The sequence below is a fragment of the Geotrypetes seraphini genome, chromosome 6, assembly GCF_902459505.1.
Source record: "Geotrypetes seraphini chromosome 6, aGeoSer1.1, whole genome shotgun sequence".
In the NCBI taxonomy this organism is placed as follows: Eukaryota; Metazoa; Chordata; class Amphibia; order Gymnophiona; family Dermophiidae; genus Geotrypetes; species Geotrypetes seraphini.
Genome location: NC_047089.1, coordinates 158,117,960 through 158,139,648, shown reverse-complemented (window position 1 = coordinate 158,139,648; position 21,689 = coordinate 158,117,960). Strand labels below are relative to the sequence as shown.

General features: G+C 41.9%; 1 protein-coding gene across 1 annotated transcript in view; it reads left to right on the top strand.

Annotated features, from left to right (window-relative positions):
- TMEM255B (transmembrane protein 255B) overlaps positions 1-12,311 on the top strand; it is a 257,249-nt gene extending 244,938 nt beyond the window's left edge. Inside the window, exon 9 of the mRNA XM_033950614.1 lies at positions 11,987-12,311. Within this exon, the coding sequence (XP_033806505.1) occupies positions 11,987-12,154 (168 nt within the window). The 3' untranslated portion in view covers positions 12,155-12,311. The remainder of the gene's footprint in view (positions 1-11,986) is intronic.
- The last annotated feature ends 9,378 nt before the right edge of the window (positions 12,312-21,689 follow it).

Below are 21,689 nucleotides of genomic sequence, written 5' to 3'. Positions count from 1 at the left end.
ATGATCTTACATATAAGAATTTGTGAAAACATTGTTTGGGGCATAAGAAATTAAAAATAGTATATAGATAAACTATGAAATCAAATAAAGAAAGAAATAACACATGTTAATAGCTCAAACCGCCACAATAAGAATATGTTGATCTTTAAAAATGGGTACTCAACTAAATTTGTGTGAACTGATATGAAGGTGAGTAGTTATAATCCAAACAATCATGATTAAAGCTACATCATGTTAAGTATAGACTGTCTCATTATCCATTGTAGGAACTGAGTTCCAAACAGTTGCAATAATACACACATAAAAACAATTTCTACACCACTTTACCAGACCAGCCTTATAAAGTAGTATACCATAGGACTAAACATTTTAAAACATATCTGTTAGACTAGCAATGCATTTGTGGCAGGCTTTCAAGTGTTCCTGTTGATCCAGAGCTTCTGAAGCAAAGACCTAATTTACGAAGCAGAATCCTGACAATTGAATTAGAAGCTCTGCAGGACAGAACAGAGATGTTGCAGTCTTCTCTCTGCTATTTAGTAGGAAATTAGCTAACTGCTGGCTTAGCCTTCCTGTCTGTTTTTTTAAAACAGAGACTATACAAACATTTTTATTATATTTTGCTACCCAAGTCTGCAGTAATGCCATTGAATGTTTATAGCTACAGCTCTGATGCTGACCCCTATGACTTTAACTGGGTACAGTCTGGCATGAGATGTCTTAGGGTCTAGATTCACTGGGACATTTAGCAGCTTTTGTCAAATTAAGTGTAAGGGGAGACGTTAACAATATGGCTGACCAGTAAGATGGGCTATTTTACTATAAATTGTGGTATTTTGCTACAAGGTCTCATTGCATAAAATGGGACCCTAAGCTAAAATAGGATGACTTGTAGTCAAACACCTTGTCTTAATAGTAGCCCACGTTGATAACTTTCCCTCTAAACTGATGATTCGATATTCCATTCAATTAATGCACCAGTGGTCCCCTTTGTATCGCATGAGGTGGGAAAGAGTAGACAATAAAAATGGTGCTTGCCCCCTTAGTAAATTATGTCCTCATGATCCCTGTCCTCTTCTGTTGTGGCTTTTACCAGCACCTTGATAGGCTCATGAATAGGTTCCTACGGTGATGGGACAAAAGTGCGTGAGACTTCGGCGCGCCAACATTGCAGCGCAGACAATTCGGCGTAAGACCCCAGTGCGCCACCTAAAAAGTTACTTTTAAAGAGCTCCGAAGGGGGGCATGGGGGGGTACCCCCCACTTTACTTCATAATCTTCATGCTGCCATTGGAGGGGGGTGTGGGGGTACAACTCCCCACATTATAGAGAAAACTTAACTTTTTCCTAAAAAATCGGGAAAAAGTTAAGTTTACTCTATAATGGAGGGTTCCAACCCCCCAACCCCCCCCCCCCCCAACGGCAGCACGAAGTGTATGAAGTAAACTGGAGCCCCGCATTGGAGCTCTTTAAAAGTAACTTTTTAGGCGGCGCGCTGGGGTCTTGCGCCGATTTGTCTGCGCTGCATTGTTGGTGCGCCGAAGTCCCATGCGCGAATGACTATGAACCAATTTTGACAAGGGGGCCCTGTGGTTACATAATCCTTCTGGTTAAAGTTTTCCAAGATGATTGGCCGTAGAGAAGGCACTGACTGCTCCCTTACCACTGGATGAGCTAATGAACTAGTCAAGGTTTCCAAGCGATTTAAGGAGTATCCTATGCTTTATTTTATCATTCTATTCCTTTCTTTAGTTGGGATTCATTAGAAGAAATAAAATGGGCAAATTCCACTTTCCTTTCAGTCTGTTACAATTTTACATTTCTGATTGCCAAGAAACCCATTAGCTGGCTTATTTGTGGTATCTGGGTGTTGGGCAATGTAAGTATGAGATCAGAACTGCTTCCTTTTAATAGATTAGTTGACACTGCTGGTCTTCTAGTTCAGTTTTGCCAGTGGCTGCAGCTTAGACATTGTATCCTGAAAAGCCTTCTTTGTGGGCATTTCCCCTCCTCCCAATGTTTTGTCACTTTGTACACAGGCAAACCAAGTCAGCCTTCGGGCCTCATTGTTCTACAAGTTCTCAGGAGACTCTTGTAAGTCAAATACCATTGAAATGTAAAACATCTAGAAACATGAATTAGGGAATAACTCTGCTCAGTGGAAAAAATCTATTTGAGCATCTCATTCTTTCAGCTTGACCCAATTAGTTTGTTTTAAAATCACAGAGCAGTGTGGATCCCCTATGAGTCACATAAGGCAGTAGGGTCATCCTGAGGACTGTGCAAATGGTGTGGTAGCACAGGATGGGGATGCAAATATCACTCCCCATCCATTGTCTCCCCTTTATTACTCATGGTGCATTGGGCGAGATGGAGTCACTAGGGGGCATGTCACATAGGGTGAGATTCTGGCCCAGGATGCTCCTGTAAAGCAGGCCTCACTTCTGAAGTAGGTATGTTCTCCCAATTATTGTTCTATTGTCCAATTATTATATTTTGCTACAAGCAGAAGGTACTTCTGCTTTGATTACCATAATAACAAATAATAAAACAGTTGGGAATAGGTGCTTTGCAAGAGAAGAAATTTCACACTTGCTATTATTTCGGTTAATTCAGGAAGTCTTTTTATATAGGTCACTAATCAGGGTATTTGCAAGATGCAAAAACTAAAAGAAGATATTATTTGACGTTATAGCAATGGACTGTTGGATTCATTTTAAGAAAGAGCTGTTTTACTGATCTGATTGGATTACAGGATAATAAATATGTATGGGCACTTTCATTTGTCACTCTTAGGAGAATATTGTGTGATTTCATTAACTAATTATGAGGTTCTTTTACTAAGTTGCGGTTAACAGTGGCCTTGGCGTGGCCTTACATGGGGTTTTCTTGCACGCTAAAGCCATTTCTATTGTAACTATTTTTTTTATGTATTAATGATCATGTGCTAATATTGTCATTAATACATAGCCATTAAAAAAGATTACCACATGAGCACCTACTGCCATATTTTAAGGGCTATCTCTATGCTAACCAATTAGCATTTGGTAATGTATCTAAACTAATTGTACATGAATACCCAATCGCTGCCCCCTTGATATGCCCCCTCTCCCCAGGAGTTACCACATGATGCCTGAATGCGCCCCACTGTGCTTCATTTTAAGCTGCATTAAACGCATGTTAGAGCCTAGCACAGCCTAGTAAAAGGACCCTTTTGTGATGTAAAGTAATATTGAGTAGGGTTGCATCAGGCAACAAGAAGAGCTAAACCCAGTGGTAGAAAATAATTTTCCTGTGTAAAAGAAAAAAATCCTAACTATTTTCCATAATGCTGAATGTGTTCTGTTTATTTGAAATACAGTTAATGGGAGTTTAAGCATTAATTTTCTCAAGTAACGTGTTCAAATTTAATTTAAAATGGCATTCGTTTCCTGCTTTTTCCTGTTGTGAGATTCAAGGAAGGGTGCATAGCATCAATAAATATGAATATCCAAGGATATATAATCTTCAAAAAAATCATAATTCACCTTTCTAACATGTGGAGGATAATTTTATAAACCAGTTTTACGGGTAAAATATGATTTACATGTGTGAATGGGTTCTTATAACATACCAACCAGCATGACACAAGTCATGTTTCTTATCTTGATAGATGACCAAGCTCCCTACAAAATGGGAAAGTGATACCCATAGCAGAATCCTTAATATCAAGATAGAGCCAAACTTCTTTCCAAACCATGTGCCATAATTATACGCCTACATAAACACAAACCAAATTATCTGTATCATGAACCCTAATGAAATAATGCAATCCCTGGATATAGCCAGACTCTTCTAAATTGTAAATCATATTGAACTCCTTCTGAGGCATATTAGTGATCCATAAATACTAATGTAAAGCAATGATATGATGGCTCATTTATTACTTGGGATCTAGCTAGATACTTGGGACTTGGGTTGGCCACTGTCGGAAATAGAATACTGGGCTTGAAAGACCTTTGGTTTGTCACAGTATGGCAACTCTTATGTACTTTCACGGTAGGCATGTCCAAGGGTAGAACTTGAGTAGAGTGTGCATAGAGTTCACAAGTATACATAGATTCAGACTGTTAACTGTTAGTACTTTTGCTGCCCTAACCGTATGCACTTACATAGCTAGTTAGCAGACGGAATATCGCTGCTAACTAGCTACGTTCTGACTCCGCTTACACTCCTCCTCTGGACTGCCCCTAACCTATCCAGTTAGTAGAGATACTCAGCTATACTACCTGGCTAAGTGCTACTATATATTTGCAGCTGCTCAGTTCAGCAGGGTTTAACTTGGCAGGTGCTTCTCCTGCCCGGTGAAGCCCTTTGAATATTGACACCATAGGGTCAGATTCAATAAATGGCACTCAACGATCAGTACTGGAAAAAAAAAAAAATCAATGCTCAGTGCTATTCTGTAAAGGATACTCCAGGCTGTGTGCCCTTTATAGAATAGCGCATACCAAAATTTGGGCACTAGGATTTTACACCTGCTGAAATTAGGTGTAATTCATGGCACTCAATTTTTGCGTGCATCCCCTGTATTCTAGAACACTGCATGGAATGTCCCTCCCATGGCCACACCCCTTTTTGGGGTGCACACTATTGGATTTAGGTGTCCAGTGTTATAGAATAGCACACGGTGACGGGTCAAAAGCGCGCAAGGACAAAGGTGCGCCGACAACCGAGCGCGGACAACTGAGCACAGGGCTTAATCGCGCCGAAGAAAGCCCGTATTTTAAAGGGCTCTGACGGGGGGCGTGGGGGGAACCCCCCTCTACTTAATAGGGATCACGCTGCCTCACGCTGCCATGTTGGGGGGGGTTGTGTGGGGGGGATGTAACCCCCCACATTATACTGAAAACTTAACTTTTTCCCTAAAAAACAGGGAAAAAGTTAAGTTTCCAATATAATGAGGGGGGTTACAACCCCCCAAGCCCCCCACAATGCCAGCGCAATCTCTATTAAGTAAAGTGGGGGGGGTTCCCTACCAACACCCCTCGTTGGAGCCCTTTAAAATACATTTTTTCTTCGGCGCGATGAAGTCCTGCGCTCAGTTGTCTGCGCTCGGTTGTCGGCGCACCTTTGTCCTCGCGCGTTTTAGACTATGAACCATAGCACACAGCCGGATGCACAAGCAAATCCTAATTGGTGCCAATTAACATCAATAAAATGATTGTTAAGAGCTCATTTTTTGCCATTAATTAGCTCATTAATCAATTGTGTGCATCTTGGGATCTTGCTCAAATTTTGACACACAAATTTGCGCGACCTTTATAGCATCTGGGGGATAATGTCTAAGTAGGCGCCTCCTTGCTCTCTCATTGTCTATCCCAATTGTGCACTTATTTCTGAAGGTGAAAAGTATAAAAAAACCTGTCATGCTGTCATCATTTCCAGTTTACTAATACTTCCAATCTAAAAATAGCTGTGTTTTCAGATTTTTTCTTCTTCTAAATATTGTAAAAGATCCGAGACAGCTAAAGTGCAAGAGCAGGAAGTTTGTGGTTTATTACAACAGCTGTCAGATCAGTGTTGAGCAAACACTCACAAACATGTACATGGAAACTGCAGTTTTTGTCAAGATTTCTCCTTTGTTCTGACATTTCCCTCCCATCACGAGTCCATAGAGGTATGATTGTTTTCATCTTACAATCCAAAAGAACAAGGCAAACAACCCTACGACAAATATAGCAAAGAGAAGAATGGGGAGTTAACTGTACACATCAACCTGAGATAAAATCGAGTTATTGACTACAGTCATCTATTGAGATATAGAACTGATATGATAATCAGTTTTTCTTTCATATCCTTCCAGACCCAACAGGGTCTGTGTTTCAGCTTAGAAGAGGAAGCCTGCCTCAGGGGTATAGATGATGATCCAGTAGATATGGTATTTTTACCAGCATTTTAAACCAGTATTTTAGATTGAGCTATACAGCATTTTTCCTTCAGATGATGTGTTCCAGCGCCATCTACTAGATCATCATCTATACCTCTGAGGCAGGCATGCTCTTTGAAGCCGAAACATGGACTGTGTCGGGTCTGGAAGGATATGAAAGAAAGACTGCTTATCATACAAGGGTCATTTCATAAATAATGCACACTATTTCTTTTTTTTTAAATTTACATGTTTTATTTTCAAGTATTTCTTTACAATCCTTCATAATAGTCTCCCTGCTTTGCAATGACCAAGTCCCAACGTCCGGGAAGCTTCATTATTCCATCCAAGACACCGTTTTAGTTCAGTTGCTGAATGGCTCGGGTACTAGCGGAAAAAAGCTCTTCCAGAGATACAAAATGATGTTCACGCATAGGTTGTTTCAACTTATGAAAAAGGTCAAAGTCTGGTGGTCTCATGTCTGGACTGTAGTGAGCATGAGGTAACACCTCCCAGCCAGCTTCATTTGATTTCATTGAGCAGTATTTCTAGTGGCATAGACTCCTACACTTCTCCTGCAGCAGATTCAGTAATGATACATGGCCACATTAAGAACAGTGTGTGGTTGTGCTTGCTGTACGTTAGAGGGAACAGCAGTAGGGACAGTTGGCCCTTATGTCAGACGGGAGCAGAGGTAAGCAGCAAGAATCTTAAAATCTTCAGGTTCTGAGTTACATACAAATCTGACTTAAGAACAGCTTTAAAAACGCAACTCGTTCTTAACCCGGGGACTGCCTGTAGTTTATTTGATAAACCACCACATGGGGAACTTATCACAGTGGTTTACAGCAGTGTTTCCCAAGTCAATCTTGGATAGGGTTACCAGATTTTCGGGAACGAAAATCCAGACCCATGGCCCTGCCTCCAGGCCCGCCCCATTCTGCTCAGCCATGCCTAGTTCCGCCCGAGTCATGCCCCATTCTGCCCCCCAGCCCCTGCCCCCTCAACCTGTCACTGTGTTGCATTCACGCACGGGTAGATGCTGTCCCACTGTCTCTCGTTGCTAGAAGCTTTTCAAAACCCAAAGTGCTGGTTATTGAAAAGACATGTCCTCGAAAAAGAGGACATATCCAGTAAAACAGGACATCTAGTAACCCTAGTCCTGGAGTGCCACCTTGCCTATTAGGTTTTCAAGATATCCACAATGAATATGCATGACGTTGATTTGCATATATTTAATGTGGATATCCTAAAAACCTGACTGGCAAGGGGATATGCTAGGACCGACTTGGGAAACACTGGTTTATACAAGTAGTACAATTACAAACACAATTAGGCAAAGGAGTTTTAAACCTAATTAAGGAGTTCTTTTACTAAGGCGCGCTAGCCGATTTAACGCACGCTAAATGCTAATGCGTCCCTTATATTCTATGGACGCGTTAGCATGTAGCACGCACTAAATCAGCTAGCGCGCCTTAGTGAAAGAGAGGGTAAGTAATGTCCACAATGACTTTTTAAGGTAAAACAGACACGGCAGAAGTAATTTTATAACACATTTTCTACATTGTAAGGCATGTTTTACATGTAAGAAAGGTTCATATAAACTGCATGGGGGGTACACATGAAAAAGTACATGCACAGAAAGTGTGTACTTTTAAGTGATATATGTAAGTTTCCAGATTCTATAAACAGCACTGTTGGCAGCAGCCAGCTTAAAAATGGCCGTCAATCGTGTGTCAATCACATGATGGCAGTGTTTATAGAATCACGGCTTCAGGAAAAGTAGGTACTGGAAATGTAGGCCAGGGTTTTCAAGTAGGGTTAAGCAGATGTCCAGATTTCCCCCAAGTCCCGTTCTTCTTCCGTGCGCAGGAGTTCTTACTTCTTTGCTTCTTATACTATACTGTTCTTCTGGATATGTGCTGGGTCTTTTGTGCCCCTCTCATGTGTGGCACTGGAAAAGGTTCAATGAACAGCGACCAAGATGGTAAAGGGGATGAAACTCCTCTCGTCTGAGGAAAGACTAAAACAGTTAGGGCGCTTCAGCTTGGAAATGAGACGGCTGAGGGAAGATATGATTGAAGTCTACAAAATCCTGAATGGAGTAGAACGGGTACAAGTGGATCGATTTTTTGCTCCGTCAAAAATTACAAAGACTAGGGAACACTCAATGAAGTTACAGGGAAATATTTTAAAAACCAATAGCAGGAAATTTATTTTCACTCAGAGATTAGTTAAGCTCTGGAACGCGTTGCTAGAGGATGTGGTAAGAGCGGATAGCGTAGCTGGTTTTAAGAAAGGTTTGGACAAGTTCCTGGAGGAAAAGTCCATAGTCTGATACTGAGAAAGACACAGGAGAAGTCACTGCTTGCCCTGTATTGGTAGCATGGAATATTGCTACACCTTGGGTTTTGGCCAGGTACTAGTGACCTGGTTTAGCCACCATGAGAACAGGCTACTGGGCTTGATGGACCATTGGTCTGACCCAGTAAGGCTGTTCTTAGTACATTTTTCTTTACACCTCCTGCTCTCAGGAATGATCTTCTTTATTTTTACACTCTAAAAAGTATTGTACAAGAATATTAAAGCAGCACTAAAAATACACTATAATACACTATTTTAGCACTGCCAATAATAATTGCAAAAATTAATCCATTATGTATGTGTGTCTACCAAGACTAGCATTAGCTGGGATACAAAATGTGCTTATTTCTCTGACTAAAAGCTACTCATAAATTGGCCACTTGTCATATAATGATAATCCAGCCACTATAAATGTCCATAGAATCAGTATTCGACTGAATGGTCTGGATTCAATAATATTAATGGTAATTGTATAATATTGAAAAGGACGCCTCAGCCCCACCACTCCACCGCAAAAAAGTCTCTCAAATCGCGGGAAGCATAGTGTGGTGCTTCATCATTGGCTGTCACTTCACACTTGTTATTAACTCAATACTTTTTATTTGTTTTTCTATAGTTTTACTACTTATGTCATAAATATATTATAGTTATAATGCATTTGTTGCTGATAAACCAACTTAACATGGTACTTATCTCAGCCAACCCTGGGGAGTCAGACCCGACATGTTTCGCACAAGAATTGTGCTTTCTCAAGGGTCTCCCTAGAAAAATATGTAAAAAAACGGAGTCATAAACGTACAATTGCGTATAGTCTCCATCCTATCCCAGATTATAACATTAAAACCTAAATTGATCAAAGAGTGCCTCACCGAGGTCGCCACCGTCATCCGACTCCAAAACTTCAAAGAGCATAAGATGGCGCCGGCGTCCTCGGAACTAAATTTAAATACTTCCCTCTCACTTCAAAGTTCACGCCCCCCTGCAGCTTATTGGCCGAACTATTAAGGAGTTCATGACACAGAATTCCATTCGATCATGCTATTTAACCCTCTGGGTTCCACTGTGTCTACCTTGAAAATATACCTCTGCTCCTCTTCATTTAACTGTCTCAGACAGTTAAATAATATTAATGGTAATTAATATTTAACTGTCTCAGACAGTTAAATGAAGAGGAGCAGAGGTATATTTTCAAGGTAGACACAGTGGAACCCAGAGGGTTAAATAACATGATCGAATGGAATTCTGTGTCATGAACTCCTTAATAGTTCGGCCAATAAGCTGCAGGGGGGCGTGAACTTTGAAGTGAGAGGGAAGTATTTAAATTTAGTTCCGAGGACGCCGGCGCCATCTTATGCTCTTTGAAGTTTTGGAGTCGGATGACGGCGGCGACCTCGGTGAGGCACTCTTTGATCAATTTAGGTTTTAATGTTATAATCTGGGATAGGATGGAGACTATACGCAATTGTACGTTTATGACTCCGTTTTTTTACATATTTTTCTAGGGAGACCATTGAGAAAGCACAATTCTTGTGCGAAACATGTCGGGTCTGACTCCCCAGGGTTGGCTGAGATAAGTACCATGTTAAGTTGGTTTATCAGCAACAAATGCATTATAACTATAATATATTTATGACATAAGTAGTAAAACTATAGAAAAACAAATAAAAAGTATTGAGTTAATAACAAGTGTGAAGTGACAGCCAATGATGAAGCACCACACTATGCTTCCCGCGATTTGAGAGACTTTTTTGCGGTGGAGTGGTGGGGCTGAGGCGTCCTTTTCAATATCATACAATTACCATTAATATTATTGAATCCAGACCATTCAGTCGAATACTGATTCTATGGATATTTCTCTGACTAAAGCATGCGTAAAATATGGAAATGTTGATCTGAATGATCCCCAAAAACACTTGTGCATGTACAGAGATGTATTCTGGAATATTTTGAAGATGCATAAAATGGGTAGTGACATACAATCTGCTGTATTTTTCTCATGGTGCAAGCGCAGCAAACCACATGTTTGAGGTAACTCAAGGTATAATTGCTTCTGCCCTGTAGAGATACACTATTGTACAAAATCTATTTATATATATAAAATCGGAGGTATGTATGTGTGTATGTATGTATGTGTATGTGTGTGTATGTGCCGCGATCACGCAAAAACGGCTTGACCGATTTGAACGAAACTTGGTATGCAGATCCCTCACTACCTGGGGTGATATGTTCTGGGGGTCTCGTGGCCCTCCTGCACACGTGGGCAGAGCTACAAACAGAAAATCAGATTTCACCCATTCATGTCAATGGAAAAAATGTAAAAAGCTGCCATTCTCACAGTAATTCAAAACCGGCTTGACCGCTTTGAACGAAACTTGGTATGCCGATCCCTCACTACCTGGGGTGATATGTTCTGGGGGTCTCGCGGCCCACCTGCACACGTGGGCGGAGCTACAAACATAAAATCAGATTTCACCCATTCATGTCAATGGTAAAAATGTAAAAAGCTGCCATTCTCACAGTAATTCAAAACCGGCTTGACCGCTTTGAACGAAACTTGGTATGCCGATCCCTCACTACCTGGGGTGATATGTTCTGGGGGTCTCGCGGCCCACCTGCACACGTGGGCAGAGCTACAAACATAAAATCAGATTTCACCCATTCATATCAATGGTAAAATTGTATAAAGCTGCCATTCTCACAGTACTTCAAATACGGCTTGACCGAATTGAACGAAACTTGGTATGCAGATCCCTCACTACCTGGGGTGATATGTTCTGGGGGTCTCGCGGCCCACCTGCACACATGGGCGGAGCTACAAACAGAAAATGAGATTTCACCCATTCATGTCAATGGAAAGGATGTAAAAAGCTGCCATTCTCACAGTAATTCCAACTATAAAACACTTTCTATGACACTATAACCACTAGGGACATCGTTTCTATTCTACCACGGACACCATACATATAGAGTTTGTATGTTCTAACTGTGTTTGTAACTGTTTCCTTCATGCACCCCAGTTCATAATGTTATTACATTACATGAGTACTCACATATGCTGAACTAGGAACACAGGTTCCATTCTGAACCGGGAAAAAACTGCATGGAGTTTCTTTTCAACCTGAGTTTCCACATATTGAGTTGTTTAAATCAATACTGAAACTTTTGGATGCCACTTATTCCAACATATCTTCCTTTTCAGTTTAAGAGATTGCAAATTCCAGTGAGACTTGCATTCTCTATCACAATCAACAAATCACAGGGACAGACTATTACATACTGTGGAGTGGATTTAAGATCCCCCTGTTTTTCCCATGGACAACTCTATGTTGCTTGCTCAAGGGTGGGTTCACCCAAGAATTTACATGTTCTTGCTCCTGGAGGTGAAACTAAAAATGTTGTTTATAATCAAGTTTTGTGTTAGTTGTATTGTATTCATTTTGTCAAATATTTCACATTATAATTTGAATATTGTACTTTTTATAAAGCTGTTAAAAAATAATTTCATTCACCACTATAAAGTATCTTTATTTGAATCCATTTACAGTGTTATTGCTATAATTAAATACCCGTGCAACGCCGGGGCATCAGCTAGTATATTATAAACTACACATTTTGCTGAATTGAGGCATTTAAGTTTTGCATGCCTCTCTGCTCAATGCATTTTATTAATGTTGATTTGTTCAGTTAATAAAACATCTTTTTTTGTGATTGCAGCCTGCCAGTAACTTCCCAGCATCATCCTCTACTGATGTCTCCTTATCTGATGATACTCAGCCCCCATCTCAGTCCAGCTCCAACTATGGCCTTCCACCCAATGCACCATCACTTTATGCACCAACCTATTTCCTACCAGGGGACAAGCCTCCACCATATGCTCCATAAGACAGGAATTGTACTCCCACAGATTTTTTTAAAAGAGAACTTCAAGAAAATTATGCAACAATTTGAATTTAAAACTTCCAAGATCTTAGTTTCCCAAGCTTTGGTCAAACCATCTGTGACTTAAATGGACCATGCATGTGGAAACCCAAGACAGGCTGAACACTGGGATGAGCACATCACTCAAAAAAAATTTTGCAGGAGGCAAGACTAAGGTGATCACAGTTTCTTCCTTCATGTCCTATGCACTGATTGCTCCTCACTGTAATGAAATGTTAGATGTTGGAGTTTTGATTCCATTTCTGTTTACCGATACTGTGTGAAGTGTTTTGTATTTTGTACCTAGAATTTTTCTTGTCCAGTATGTCCTTGTTCTAGCATCATGCATAGAAAATTAGACTGTGGCTTCATCATATCCGTCTTTCAATGCATGTAACAATAATGCTCTACAAACACAAATATGGTGGATAAACATTGTGGGGCTCATAATTGAAAGAAAAATATGTCTAAAAACTCACCCAAGTTGGCACTTGTATGACCTAAAAGACAGGTCGTCCGAGTGCTGATAATCGAAACGGTTTTTAGACGTAGCCAGAGACTTTTTAGGCCTCTGAATCCTGCTGTGCGCCCAGAGTTGAAAGGGGCATTTTTGAAAGAGTGGTTAGGGCGGGATGTGGGCCAACCTAGACCTAGTTGTACAGCAGGGATAAATGAAAGTTTGACAAGACTGCTTAGATGAAACTTATATGTTGTGACTTAGACGATCTAAAAACAGGTCTAAGTGCTCAGAAGGTATCCAAAGTGCCCAGATAATCACTGCATGGACAAAGTACAAACCCCCCCATTTCCATAAAAAACTTACATACCTGCTTCCAGAACATCAGAAGCTAGCATAGGAAAGCCTAATAGAGCTGCACAGAGGTGGCTTAAGTAGTCTGGGGGGTGGGCTAGTGAACCATAGAGAGGAGGACCCAGGCCCATAAGCTACTCTAACTACTGCAATCATGGTGAAAAATGTGAGCCTACCAAAACTCCCCCCCAAACCCTACTGTACTGCCATATAGGTGCTACCTGCAGCCATAAGGGCTATTGGGGTTGTAGATAGGTAGGTATAATAGGTTTGGGGGGCTATGAGATGTTTATGTGAGTTGTGAGATGTTTATGTGGCACCCTTTTTGTGAAGTTCACAGCAGTGCCCAATGCTCTCTTGCTATGTCTGGGTGGCCGGTCCATCACAATGCTGGTCCCTCCCACATCCAAAAGGTCTTGTACTGGGCATTTGGGACTTAGACGAATATTTGGCCAAGAATATGGTATAAAGTTAGATGTAGTGGCGGTCTGGATGAACAAATGCCTGGATGTACAGATAGATGATTTTCAGAAAAAAAATATTTGGACATACTTTTTGAGAATGGACATTTTGATGCTGCCAACTTTGGGTGACTAGCGTCCTGTGTCCAAATTGGACTTAGACGTTTCTTTTGATTATGCCCCTCCACAAGTACAGTATATTCATAAATTGGTGGTTTTGGAACAATGTCATGGCAGTGGCAAGGTCTTCAAGTATCTTTAATATTTTATTGGAAGGATTATAATCTATTAAACGTGTGGAGGGCCATTTTCGAAAAGGACGTTTAAGTCCAACTTGTACATTTCCCACTAAACGTCCAAATTCAGAAGCAAAGAAATGTCTATTTTTGAACAGGACGTCCAAATGATTTTTTTTTTTTTAAATCACCCACTTGGTCATCATGGCCGCCAAAATGTCTAATTTTATTCACCATTTTTGACCAACAGAGCAGTGGGGCACCTTAGAGGGCACAGCTGTGAACTTCACATAAAGGGTAGTAGATATATACTTCATTATATACCCCTTATAATTTATGGTGAGAATAACTCCCCCAGAACCTACTATACTCACCTACCACCCTAATAGCCCTTATGGATGTAGGTGGAACCTATTTGGCAGTATAGTAGGGTTTGGTGGGTTTTGATGGGTTCATATTTAGCACCATAGATGTGGTTAGAGTGCCTTATGTATCTTGCTCCTCCTCTCTATGGTCCACTAGCCCACCCACCTAGCTACTTAAGGCATCTGTGTGATGCTCTATTAGGCTTTTTCATATCAGAGGTTGATGTTCTAGAGACAGATATATAGTGTTTCATTCATATTTTTGGAGGGTGGAAGGGGGTCAGTGATCCCTCCAGTGATCATTTAGTCAGTTTGGGTCCCTTTTTGGCACTTAGATGCTTCCAAAAGAGGTCTAGCCCAAAACAGCTAAGTTACATCCAGGATGTCTTGGGAAAGGTTTGATTATCCCCACAAAACGTCCAAGTCTGGCATGCCCAAAGCCCACTCAAAACCTGCCCATAACATGCCTCTTGAACTCTGGACATATTGTGGATGAAAAATCTCACTAGATGTCTAAGAAAATGGTTTCAAAAATCAGCACTTGAATGTCCCATCAATTAGGATGTCCAAGTACTGACTTAGGTGGTTTGTTGGACATTTAGGGCTCCTTTTACTAAGGTGCGCTAGCGTTTTTAGCACGCGCTGAAGATTTGCGTGTACTACACCCCATGCTACATAGAAAATACTAATGCCAGCTCTATGGAGGCGTTAGCGTATAGCGCGCAGGACAAATGTAGCATGTGCTACAACCGCTAGCGCAGCTTAGTAAAAGGAGCCCTTAAGTTTTTTGACTATGTCTCTAAAAGCCTTTCAAACTTGTTTAAAATTGTGTTGTCTGCCAGGTTTTTATTGTTCTCATATTGCTGTTAAAGCAATCTAATCATAGAATTTCACATAGTAGTTGGGTTAGTTGAGTAGGCCTCTTAGTGCTGAAATTTCTTTTTGTGCAAGAAAAGTAACTGCAGTGTGATTATGAAGTTAAGAACAAGCACTGTGTTGCAGCTGAAAAGAAGAAATGCATTGTTCTATATAGTACTCAATGTTTAACATGTCCCTGTAGTATTTTCCGTACAATTTGCTGATATCCTGTCCAATTTCTACATCAAATATAGGGGTCCTTTTACTAAAGTGCGGTAAAAGTTTGCAGTCAACTTACAGCAATCGACCAAATTACAGCATGGTAATTTCACAGCCTCTACCTTAACTGTTGGAGCACTCCCATCATCTATCCATGCAGTTAATACATAAACTATACATTCAGTGCATGACAGATACTGAGTTAGTGTTAAGTAATCTGTATTATCAGCAGTAATAACAGTTGTCCTGTCATGAGCTATAGGACATAGAAAACAAATGTGGCACAGAAGAAACCAAGGACTCATATTGATGTCCATTATTTAAAGAACATAAGAACATAAGCAATGCCTCCACTGGGTCAGACTTGAGGTCCATCATGCCCAGCAGTCCGCTCACGCGGCGGCCCAACAGGTCCAGGACCTGGGCAGTAATCCTCTATCTATACCCCTTTATCCCCTTTTCCAGCAGGAAATTGTCCAATCCTTTCTTAAACCCCAGTACCGTACTCTGCCCTATTACGTTCTCTGGAAGCGCATTCCAGGTGTCCACCACACATTGGGTAAAGAAGAATTTCCTAGCATTCGTTTTTGAATCTGTCCCCTTTCAACTTTTCCGAATGCCCTCTTGTTCTTTTATTATTCAAAAGTTTGAAGAATCTGTCCCTCTCCACTCTCTCTATGCGCTTCATGATCTTGTAAGTCTCTATCATATCCCCTCTAAGTCTCCTCTTCTCCAGGGAAAAGAGTCCCAGTTTCTCCAATCTCTCAGCGTATGAAAGGTTTTCAATACCTTTTATCAGACGTGTCACTCTCCTCTGAACCCTCTCGAGTAACGCCATATCCTTCTTAAGGTACGGTGACCAATATTGGACGCAGTACTCCAGATGCGGACACACCATCGCCCGATACAACGGCAGGATAACTTCTTTTGTTCTGGTAGTAATACCCTTCTTGATTATACCTAGCATTCTATTCGCTCTCTTAGCGGCCGCTGTGCACTATGCCGTCGGCTTCATTGTCATGTCCACCATTACCCCCAAGTCCCTTTTCATGGGTACTCTCCTTCAATAACATCCCTCCTATCGTATAGCTGTACCTCGGCTTTCTGCTTCCCACATGTAGTACTTTACATTTCTCAACTTCATCTGCCATCTTGCCCATTCCCCTAGTTTGTTCAAGCCCCTTTGCAATTCTTCGCAGTCCTCTTTAGTCTGAGTTCCACTAAATAGTTTGGTGTCGTCCGCAAATTTTATTATCTCACACTTCGTCCCTGTTTCTAGATCGTTTATAAATATACTAGTCTTATAGCCCGTTACATTAACGGGTGCTAGAATATATGTGTGTGTGTGTCTGTCTTTATTTATTTTTCTCTCTCCTTAGTCGCTTTCTGTGTTTTTTTTTGGGGGGGAGGTTTCCTTGGCTGTCCACAACCACCCCTTGCCTGCTCCCCATCCATTATCCCTTCCTTTTACCTCCCCTGTGTCCTCCACCACTCCATCACTGCTCACCTTATCCAGCAGCAGCCCCTTTGTTTTACATCCCCCCTGTCCATCATCACCTTACATTAACGGGTGCTAGAATAGATTAGTCTTATCCAGTATGGCTATTCTTCTTATGTCTTACCCCCTCTATTCAGGCTCCCATTTCCCCTTTTACCCTCCCTATTTCCACCTTTTTTCACCAACTTAAAAATCTGTCCCCTTTCTCTGTCCTTCACCTCCATAGAACTCCCTCTTCATTCCCCCTTCACTTATTCTTCCAGCTCCTGTCTTCAGCCCCTTTCTCTCACATGCCCCCTTTTGTAGCCCCCCTTCTCCCATCTCATCCTTTTTTCATCCCCAGCTCCCTTCTCTCACATATTCCTTTATAGCCCCCAAACCCAACCCCCTTCTCATACCTACTCTTCCAGCCCTCAGTTCTCCTCGAACGGTTGGGAGTGATCTATCCCTCCCCCCTTTTCCGGGCATCCGATCTTGCTCCAGGGGAGTTTACTTGGGGTGGGGGGGTCACAGCCGCAGGCATCGGGAGTAGTTTTTGTTGTTGCTTGGGGGGAGGTGGGGGTTCGGGAAATCGGGGGTAGTGCTGATCTGTTACATGTGGGTGTCGTCCGGCTCCCCTGGAGCAGGTTACTGTTCCATCCGAAGGTGAACGCCAGTCCCAAGTCTGAGCGATCCTCCCAAACTTGACCTCCCTTACCCGGGTTGCGTTAGCCAGTGCTAATGTGTGCAAGCGGCTGTAGCACCGGCTTCTCCACCCGGACCCTGAGCACGCGCCGCGCTCCGCCCCTTAGCTACCCGGAAGTACCGGGCTTCACTCGCCTGCTCCCAGTGGGCCAAGAGAGAGGGGGGAGTGGCTGCCGTGGTGATCTGGCCGACTCCCTGGTGACAGGAGCCGCGGCGGCACCTTTAAAGTGAAAAAATAACTGTGGCAAGGGAGCCGGCCAACTGGCAGTTCAAGTTGGAGCTTTGGTCTGGCCTGCTCCCTGCCCGCCTTGCCATATTGTATTTTTTTATTTGAAAGACGCGGCGGTGGCTCCTCTCATGATCCCCACCTGCGTCGGAAGTCTGACCCAGGCGGGGATCGTGAGAGGAGCCACCGCCGCTTCTTTCAACTAAAAAATACAATACGGCAGGGAGCAGGCCAGACTGAAGCTCCAACTTGAACTGCCAGTTGGCCGGCTCCCTTGCCACAGTTATTTTTTCACTTTAAAGGTGCCGCCGCGGCTCCTGTCACCAGGGAGTCGGCCAGATCACCACGGCAGCCACTCCCCCCTCTCTCTTGGCCCACTGGGAGCAGGCGAGTTCAGGTGAAAGGAAGAACTACATACCTGTTTAGCTCGTGGTTTTAAAGTTAGGCGGCCAGGCCAGGTCTTCAAAGCAGCTGCAGCCGCGGGTTTAAAGTTAGACGGTCAGGTATTCACAGCGGCAGGGGGAGGCAACCTTTTATTCAATGTCTGCCGGGTAAAGCGCCGTGCCGAGTAGAGGAAGCAAACGCCGTGGCAGGAGAGCAGGGAGTGAGTTTTTCCTATGCGGTTGTTTGGGGGGGGGGGGTTGTGAACAGGAAGTCGAGCAGAGGCGGGAGTGAGCTGTTCAGCTTCCCCTATCTGGGCAAACCGCTCTGGCGAAAATGGAGTGAAGTGCCGCGTGGGGCCGTAGTAAGCGCGGGGCATGCTGCAGTCTTGGCGGCCACGGACATACGGATCATGGAAGCACGCTGATAAGACTGCGCATGCGCCGCCTACGGTTTTATTATATAGATTAAATAGCAGCGGCCCCGAGCATCAAGCCCTGCGGGACACCACTGTGACCCTCCTCCAGTCCGAGTAGTGGCCCTTCACTCCTACTCTTTGTTTCCTACCTGCCAACCAGTTTCTGATCCATCTATGTACGTCTCCTTCCACCCCATGATTCTTTTGTAATTATTTTACTTTTTTCCTAGTTCAAGCATTCTCCCCAAGGGATTCTAGTTCAAGCATTCTCCCTGAGGGATTAAAAGTGTTAGCCAATGACAGATTGGATTTGTAATTGGACATTATTGGCTACAACATTGTCCAAAGGGTTATATATTTTTTGTCCTATGATGATCAAAACATATGCATATGATAGGGTAGGGAGGAATAGATGTTTTCACCAAGGGTATTATTATATTACATTTTTATCCAAGTCTCTAGTAATAACAAAACTGACTTAACATAGCCAGTCTTTGGCACCAAGAAAATGCCTTCCTCAGGAGTTGAAAATCTATCAATGAGATTTTAAATGATAGATCAGTCTTATCCAACTCAATGCTGAAGATCTGTCTCTTCTTCCCTACTCTATCATCCGCATATGAGCTATAGGATCCCAATTTCTTATTTTGGCAAAGGTATAGAAAAGGATGTGTTGTGTAATTTTATTTTTTTATAATGGTTTTAACTATTTTTCCCAGCACTAAAGTCAGGCTCACTGGTCTGTAAATTCCTGAGTCACCCCCGGAACCCTTTTTAAAAATTGGCGTAATATTAGCCACCCTACTCCAGGCACTAAAGACAATTTTAGTGATAGGTTACAGATCACTAACTGCAGATCTAAATTTCATGTCTTGAATTCTTTCAGTACCCTGGGATGTATATCATCTGGTCTAGGTAATTTATCACAATTTAACTTATGATTTGGCTCAGTACATCTTCCGGGTTCACTGAGATTTCTTTCAGGCCTAGGACCCGAGAAGAATGTATGGCTTAAGAAGCTCCCATGTGAAAAGCATGGTGCAAACTCAGAGGTTGTCAGAAATGGACACTGCAAATGATCAAGGCATGTATCTTATATGACTTGAATGATTAGACTGAGTTTTAACTGTAGTGAAGCAGGACAATGGTTTTGGTAATTTTCTTTTGATAATGTAACAGCCGAAGGGATGGTGGAGGATAGTACTTTTAAAGTTATGGTATGTTTTGGTACTATCTGAGGGAAGGGGCTGTTAGGCTTATGCCTTGTTGAAAGGAGCCAGCCTCTTTGCATTTCAAAAGGAATAGTGAATAGAAAACCACTCCAAGAAGTTATTAGAGTGATAATTGCCAGAACCTGAGGGAAGCTAGTTTGCATACATGGAAAAAGCTAACAACTTGCCTCTTGAATCCTCCTTCACTAATGGGATCTCACTGTCTTCTGTCAGAGTACCTTTCTTTTGCTCTTTTCTCCTCAGCATGTTAAAGATAAGGGTCCATTTTTCAAAGGACTTGAAGCTTTGGCTTTGACTTCTTAAACCATAGTCCTGTTTTCAGGACCAGATAACAGATAAACCTGGGAAGTAGGATATAATTCCAGCACCTGGAACCCCACTGACTGGGAAGTTAGCAGAAGAAGGTAAAAGAGGCATGTTTCCCTCAAAACACATCTACGATGTAAGACAAGATTCATACATTTCTGTGTTTTCTCTGCTACATGCAGGCACTTGTAGTTCCACTTTCCCCACTGCATTCCCTAGTAAAAATACAAGACTAGATACAAGTCCCAGCATGCACTAGGGTAAACTCAGGACTGGATGAACCCTGCCCTGCAAATCTAGATCCAGGTGGCAGTCTTAGAGTAGGGAGCCAACTAAAAAAGTTATCATGTTATATTTTTATGCTGTAGTTAGGGCATATACTATTTCCCAAACAGGAAACATATTGGAGACTTACCTCTGAAATACAAGGGATCCTCAAGGCAGTGGGGAGGTCACATCAGTGATCCTGTGCCATGTGTTTTAACAGTTATGAGTTCAGTTCTATTCACCCATATATATTCCCAGGTCTTTTTTTGGAGGGGAGGGGGTCCCTAATAGCAAGCTGCCGTGGATATTTCTTGGGAGATATGTGCATCACATTATACAGGACACAAACTAACAAGCTAGGAAAAGGGAAGTTATCTGAGAGGTGTAATTGATTTAATCATGCCCACTAAAAAAACAGCTGAGTATGATTGAGGGCACCAGTCAATAGAATTGAGTAATTAAATAAACAGACCCATGCCTCCACTCTTGCCAGCTTCGCGGTCTCATGTCTCACTTCAGTACCTAGAATCTTATTCAACAGATAACAGCCCACAACAAACAGGAGAGGAGGGAATGAAGCAAAAAAAAACTACTCTAATCCCTACTTAGCCTTTTTTTTTTAAGCAGTAAATACTGGCAAACATAAAATCTTGCCCAGGCTATATTAAATAAGCAAGCACAAAACAGCGGAGAGGATGAAGAGTCAGTACGCTCTACAGATGATCACAATGAAAGACTTTATGTTGAATAATGACTCAATACAAATCATGTTTAGGCCCTTTGTGCCTGCTTCAGGAGTCTAGAGATATACTCCAATTAGGTCATACCAATTGTTTCAATTCATAAAGGTAAATAGTTAAATGACAACTCACTATGCCCAATATGTAGCACCAAGTGTGAAACAAAATGGTTGCTTCAACGCATTTCACTGACTCTTCGTCTTCGCTGCTGTTTTGTGCTTCTTGTTTTGCAGAGTATTTGTTGTTCTCCTTTTTCTCCTATATTAACATCATTACTTGATTAAAATTAAACTGACAAGTCCCCTCTTTACTCTTCAACAGGCAGGAGTGTTTATCTCCCACTAAGGTTGTGACCAATCAAAAATTGCACTAATGTTGCCCACAAACCCTAAGGAATAAATAATGCAAATAATTTGTGTTAAGAAATAAAGATGTAGATATGTGCTTATCCAAACAATGAGGCTGGGTTGTTTCCTTTATGATTCTGTAAGAGAAAAGCAAAATGGAATAATAGGTAGTTGGCAAGGTGGAGGAAGTTATATTGCTAAGGAGCAAGAAAGTAGGTGCCAATATTTCAACATCACATTTGCTGTAAAGGATCATGAATGAGAGATTCATCTTCAGAAAAACAAGCTCACATTAATTTTAATTTCACTAGTTAGCAGATAATGTATTATATTTTTCAGCTATGGCTGCCTATATTTAAAAGGCTGAGATGCACAATGCAAATGAAAGCTGTGCTCCTCAGGGGGAGGGGACCTGGAAAGGGACCAGTTAAGGACATTGTATTTTCCTTA